General features: G+C 48.6%; 1 protein-coding gene across 1 annotated transcript; it reads left to right on the top strand.

Annotated features, from left to right (window-relative positions):
* The first annotated feature begins 406 nt into the window (after positions 1-406).
* On the top strand, positions 407-3618 carry LOC114909769 (elastase-1-like). Its single transcript, XM_029249563.1, has 8 exons — positions 407-487; positions 642-739; positions 968-1071; positions 1452-1577; positions 2061-2197; positions 2369-2511; positions 2945-3094; positions 3524-3618. The coding sequence occupies exons 1-8, from the start codon at positions 448-450 to the stop codon at positions 3536-3538; spliced, it is 813 nt and encodes a 270-aa protein (XP_029105396.1). The 5' UTR covers positions 407-447; the 3' UTR covers positions 3539-3618.
* The last annotated feature ends 2300 nt before the right edge of the window (positions 3619-5918 follow it).

The following is a 5918-nucleotide window of genomic DNA, read 5'->3' as shown; positions in this document are numbered from 1 at the left end:
GGACTTGGACGGGTCTGGAGTTCCAGTCCTGATTGGGATGCCTTGGGATGGACTGGCATCCCGTCCTGGGTGTGTCCCCTTCCCCTCTAACCCTGCACCCTGTGTTGCCGGGTTAGGCTCTGGCTTGCTGTGACCCCGCTTGGGACAAGTGGTTTCAGGCTATGTGTGTTTGTGTGTGTGTGTTTGTGTGTGTGTGTGTGTGTGTGTGTGTGTGTGTGTGTATTATGTAGCATATATGTTAGAAAAATGACTGAGTCCTCTAACACACTTGCACATAGGCAATAGTTGACTTGACCAGTTGAACCAGTTGGCTTTGACATAACTAAAAACAAGAACACGCATTCCACAAATATTATAAGCAACCTATATAAATGGAGCTCCCAGGATCAGATACAACAGTGAGTCAGAAAATCCCAGCTCATCACAGAGTCCAGAAGGCCTGCAGACATGCTGAAGTTTCTACTGCTGAGTGCTCTCATAGCAGTGGGTAAGAACCGTCTTTTCCACAGCAAAGTTTTTCACTCAGTCACGTTATCGGTATGCATAGTTAAATCCATTTGACTAATCTTAGTCAATTTCTTGCAAGGTTCACGATAGTTTTCACATTGTTCTAATATTGACTGTCTTTTGGTTTTCCCCAGTGCTTGCTGAGCAAAATGTAAAGCCCCAATACATGGAAGCATTGCAAGATAAGGTTGTGGGGGGTAGTGAAGCCCAACCCCATGCTTGGCCCTGGCAGGTATGACACATAACGGTGTTGAATGTTTTTGTCAATTTCAGCATTCGTCAGTTTTTTTTTTTTTTTTGTCATTAGAAAATAATGCTTTTGCTATACTGTCCTCTTTAAGTGAGACTAAGGTTTAGCCCCTTTTGGTGAGGCTCATTTAACTCAACAGTTATGTGTTAATTTATGGTCCATATGTTAATTATGATGTACCTGATGGATTTTTCCTGCTTTGTGTTTCAGGTCTCCCTTCAGTATCGGTTTCTCTACTTTTGGTACTTCCATGCCTGTGGAGGTTCTCTGGTCAGGAGAGGCTGGGTGATGACAGCTGCCCACTGTGTGGACACGTGAGTTTGGGGCCTAAGCTGGCATGTCCTAAAAGACTTACGGCAGCACTTTGGTGTGTTGTAACTTTGGTTGTGCAGTGTATTGGGTTTGGACCATGCATCCAGTGGTCTCTATGAACAACTCTTTAGAGAGAAAGAGGAAAGTGCCTATCCTGAGTTGCTCCTTTACAAATACCCTGCTGCATAAAAGGGAATATACTTGTAACTTGTGATTATTGTAACATTGTAAGGCACCTTGAACAAAGGCCTCAGCCCAGTAGCAGTCTATTATAATGACTAAAGTTCATTTTTATATTCATTAGAAATGGTGCATGTGTGTATCACTAACATAGACTGTACACCCTAACAATCTCTGTTTTCTGTACCCTACTGCTCTCTAGAACAAAGACTTGGCGAGTGGTTCTTGGCGATCACAACATATATGTGAGTGAGGGCACAGAGCAGGCGATCGCTGTGAGCAATTTCTACGTACACCCCAACTGGAACCCCAACAGTCTCGCCAACGGGTGAGTGGATAAGCCAGGCGAGCTTTTCTCACTTAAAATTTGAGAAGTACTGTAGGACCTTTTTTTGCTTAATTATAGTAAAATTAGTCAAAACTCAACTCAAAATTTGCATGTTCTGCTGTCAAAACACAGTACATAGTGATGAAGTGGTACAGCAGTCGTTTGTGGAAGAAAACAGTGATCAGCATTTTTCATAGCCTCCTTTACCGTGAAAACCGTGCAAGTGGTCAAAATGAGATGAATTCAGTTCTAGAGCCTGTACCTACCTACCCATGATATCCGAAAAATTATAAGTGGTAGTGAAGGCAGGTCACCTGTAAAGAATCTTGGTCAAACACTTAAACATTAACCCTGGTAGCCAAAAATTACCAGAAAAAAATGAGTTTATCGAGTATTTATGTGACTCGCTGTAAATGACACTAAGGTGATTTGGTTATTTTTTCATCATCTGAACACCCGTATGGCTCATTTGCCTCCCCTCAGGTATGATATCGCTCTGCTCCGTCTGTCCTTCGATGCCACCCTCAACTCCTACGTGCAGCTGGCTTCTCTGCCCCCATTCGGTCAGATCCTGCCCAACAACAACCCCTGCTACGTCACAGGCTGGGGCTACACCCAGAGTGAGTGTAACACTTTACCTGGGTGATTTACAACCTTATTTTTTATTGTCATTCTACCTGTTTACTGCATTCTGTGTGTTTTCGTGTGCTATATGCATGTTTGAAACGAGATTTGTTCTTACTGTGTGACACCTTAGCCATCTCTGACTGTGTCTGCAATGGTCTCTGCAGGTGGGGGTCAGCTGTCTGCCTCTTTGAAGCAGGCGTACCTGCCTCTGGTGGACTACAGCACCTGCTCCAGGAGTGACTGGTGGGGCAGCACTGTTAAGACCACTATGGTCTGTGCAGGGGGCGGCAGTGACTCTGCCTGCCAGGTGACTCAGCCCTTATTACTACAACATTAACAAAAGTATAAAACATAACTTTTTGATAAATCAAGGGAAATATTCATATCTGTAAATATTTTGGGGGGTGCGGTGGCGCAGTGGGTTGGACCAGGTCCTTCTCTTCAGTGGGTCTGGGGTTCGAGTCCCGCTTGGGGTGCCTTGCGACGGACTGACGTCCCGTCCTGGGTGTGTCCCCTCCCCCTCTGGCCTTACGCCCTGTTTTGCCGGGTAGGCTCCAGTTCCCCGCAACCCCGTATGGGACAAGCGGTTCCGAAAATGTGTGTGTGTGTGTGTATGTAAATATTTTAAAGGTGTTAAAATTCTAGTGATGCATCTCAAACGGTGTGATTCAAGTTTTGAGGATCAAAATGAGATATCCAAAAACGTTCCTTTTGTTAACTCAAGGTCTGTTACTCTTCAGGGTGACTCTGGCGGTCCACTGAACTGTCAGGTCAATGGACGCTACTATGTCCATGGTGTGACCAGCTTTGTGTCCGCCCTTGGCTGCAACACACTGAGGAAACCCACCGTTTTCACCCGAGTCTCGGCGTACACCACCTGGATGGAAGGAGTGAGTACCTGTAGGCTCCTACTGGCCAATCACAGAGAGTCACTGTTCGCGAGAACCAATGAGAACTGTTTGTCTCAGAACAAGTGCAGTTTTAGATTTGTGGCAGTTGGTGGCACCGTGTTTTTAGTCAGCGTCTACCAAGCTGAAGGTCTCTGGTGTGATTCTCCCTCCTCCCCTACCACCTTGATCAAAGTACTAACCCTAAACGGATGAGGCACACAACTGCAAGTGATTTGTTACAGAAAGCTAAATGAGCTAAAATTACTTCTATAGTCAATTTTACCATATCTAATTGATACAGTCATATCTAACTGATGCAATCTAATTTTTAAAATGTAGTTGGAAGGGAAATATTTTAATTTTATTGAGGTTTTTCGTAGCGCAATATAATGTTTCTGAGTTTTAACAAGCGGCCTTTTTCTGTTACAGATTATGAATCAGTAAAAGCAGAAATTTAAGCGGTGTGAAGGACAGTCTACTGGATAGGATCTCAGCATTCCAGATACGAGCCTTCCTTCTTAAATTCCACTCCACTGCAGACACGACGGATCAACTAAAATAAAACAAAGTCTCTTGATCACTCTAAATACTGTGTCCATCTGATTTTTATTCCATTTTTAATTCTGGTCTCAGTACAGCAAAAACACATTGTGAAGTAACCCCCATAAGGGTGTACTGTAATGTCCATGACTGTAGTGAAAAGTACTGAAAACGTTTCAGTCTGGTATTGTTCACTAGCTGAAGGTCAGATTTCTAAGAAGAGTTCCTGTATATTAGAAGAAACGGCAAAACTGAATAAAAGTAGTCGTGTTACACCTGTTACTGTCACGATTGTAACAAATCAGACTTTAAGACTGTCTCACTTTGAAACATAACCCTGTGTTTGCAATGGGGAAAAAAAGGCCTTGGTGCCTCTACATCATTAGTCATGGTTTCCAAGTGTCACGGTTCCGTGTAGCATGGACGGACTCAAGTGCAGAGTGTTCGGATCGAGGTGCACGGAAGCCAAATCAGAATCCATAATCGTAGTCGAGGGGCAGGCGAGGGGCAGGCGATCAGCAAACGTCGTAGAAAGGGCTAGGCAAAGAACGTGGTCAGGAAGAAACAGGCAAAGGGTCGAAGTCAGAATGGGTCTCTCGGTAATACGGTTCGCAGGGAAACAAGGAGGCAAAACAAGGTTCCGCGTCTGGGCTTCCTCGGTTTCCCTCTTTATAGTCTTTCCCATCAGGGAACGGCAGGTGTCGCAGAGGTGCCAGATGCGGAGAACGTGACAGTACCCCCCCCCCTCCACGGGCGGCTCTGGACACCCTGGGCCGGGAAGGAGGACGCCCCCGGGGGCGCAGAGCCGGGCACTCGGGATGGTCCCTATGGAAAGCGGCCACCAGGTCGGGGTCCAGGATGTCCGAAGCAGCTACCCAGGAACGCTCCTCCGGACCATACCCCTCCCAATCCACCAGATATTGTAGCTGACCTCTCCGTCGGCGGGAGTTTAGCAGGGCTCGGACCGTGTAGACATCGTCCCCTGCGAGGGGTAGTGTTGATGGTGGTGTGGTTTCTATTGGTGGCTGATGTAAGCACACCCCAACCGGTTTCAGGAGGGAAACATGGAATGTTGGGTGCACTCGGAGGTCAGGAGGTAACTGAAGGCGGCAGGTAACCGGCGTGACACAACGTACTACCTTGAAAGGGCCGATGTAGCGGGACCCGAGTTTCTTGGAGGGGGTCTTCAGGTGAAGGTCTCGGGTGGAGAGCCAAACTCTTTGTCCAGGCAAGAACGAAAGGGTGCGCCGGTGCCGGTCAGCCTGACGTTTGTGGCGTTCCGCACTGCGGAGCAGGTGGGCCCGGACCGTCCTCCAGACGCGGGTGCTCTCGTTATGCCATGTCTCCACAGCCAGAACAGGACTTGGAGAGGTCTCACTAGGGAACAGGACAGGTTGGTAGCCTAACACACACTGAAAGGGCGACATACCTGTGGATGTATGAGGCGCGGAGTTGTGGGCATACTCTGCCCAGGCCAGGTAGCGAGCCCAGTGGTGGGGTTTTTGGGAGCAGTAGGCTCGGAGAAACCTTGCAACATCCTGTTGCAAGCGTTCTACGTGACCGTTGGCTTCCGGGTGGTATCATGATGTAAGGCTGACCGTCACTCCGAGCCGGCTCCAAAAGGCCTTCCATACCCGAGAGGTGAACTGGGGACCTCGATCGGAAACAATGTCTTCGGGGAGTCCGTAGAGTTTAAAGACTTGCTCGAATAGGACCTCCGACACCTCGAGAACGGTGGGCAACTTCGGAAGGGGCACCAGTCTGCAAGCCTTAGAGAAACGATCTATGACGGAAAGGATCATGGTCTTACCCTCTGAGACTGGGAGGTCCACTAGGAAATCCAGCGCCACGTGTGTACAGGGTCGGGTCGGCGTAGGCAAGGGTTGTAGGAGACCTGCTGCCTTTTCGGGCAGGGTCCTGGTCTGAGCGCAGGTGGCACAGGCCTGGACGAAGTCCCTGACGTCGTCGGACAGTGAGGGCCACCAGAACCGTCCTTGGACTAGGGGTAAGGTACAGCGGATCCCGGGATGCCTGGCCTCCGGAGCCTCATGGGCCCATTTCAGCACTGCTGCGCGGAAGGAACTGGGGACATACACACAGTCGGTTGGCCTCCCGGGCGGTTCTGGCTCACTGTCCTGGGCTTCTTGGATGTCCTGGAGGAGTTGCCAGTGGACCGGACCCACCACGCATCCCTGGGGTAGGATCTGCTCTGGGTTGGGGGGCAGTGGTTTGGGGTTATGAACCCGCGATAAAGCATCAGCTTTCCCATTCTTGGAACCTGGCC

The sequence above is a fragment of the Scleropages formosus genome, unplaced genomic scaffold (assembly GCF_900964775.1).
Source record: "Scleropages formosus unplaced genomic scaffold, fSclFor1.1, whole genome shotgun sequence".
NCBI lineage: Eukaryota > Metazoa > Chordata > Actinopteri > Osteoglossiformes > Osteoglossidae > Scleropages > Scleropages formosus.
Note: the sequence above shows the minus strand (reverse complement) of the source record. Positions and strands in the feature narration are given on the sequence as shown.

Coding starts and splice junctions, on each gene's coding strand:
- LOC114909769 (XM_029249563.1), top strand. CDS start 448: ATGCTGAAGTTTCTACTGCTGAGTGCTCTCATAGCAGTGG. Junction 488..641: donor GAGTGCTCTCATAGCAGTGG/GTAAGAACCGTC, acceptor GGTTTTCCCCAG/TGCTTGCTGAGCAAAATGTA. Junction 2,198..2,368: donor AGGCTGGGGCTACACCCAGA/GTGAGTGTAACA, acceptor TGGTCTCTGCAG/GTGGGGGTCAGCTGTCTGCC.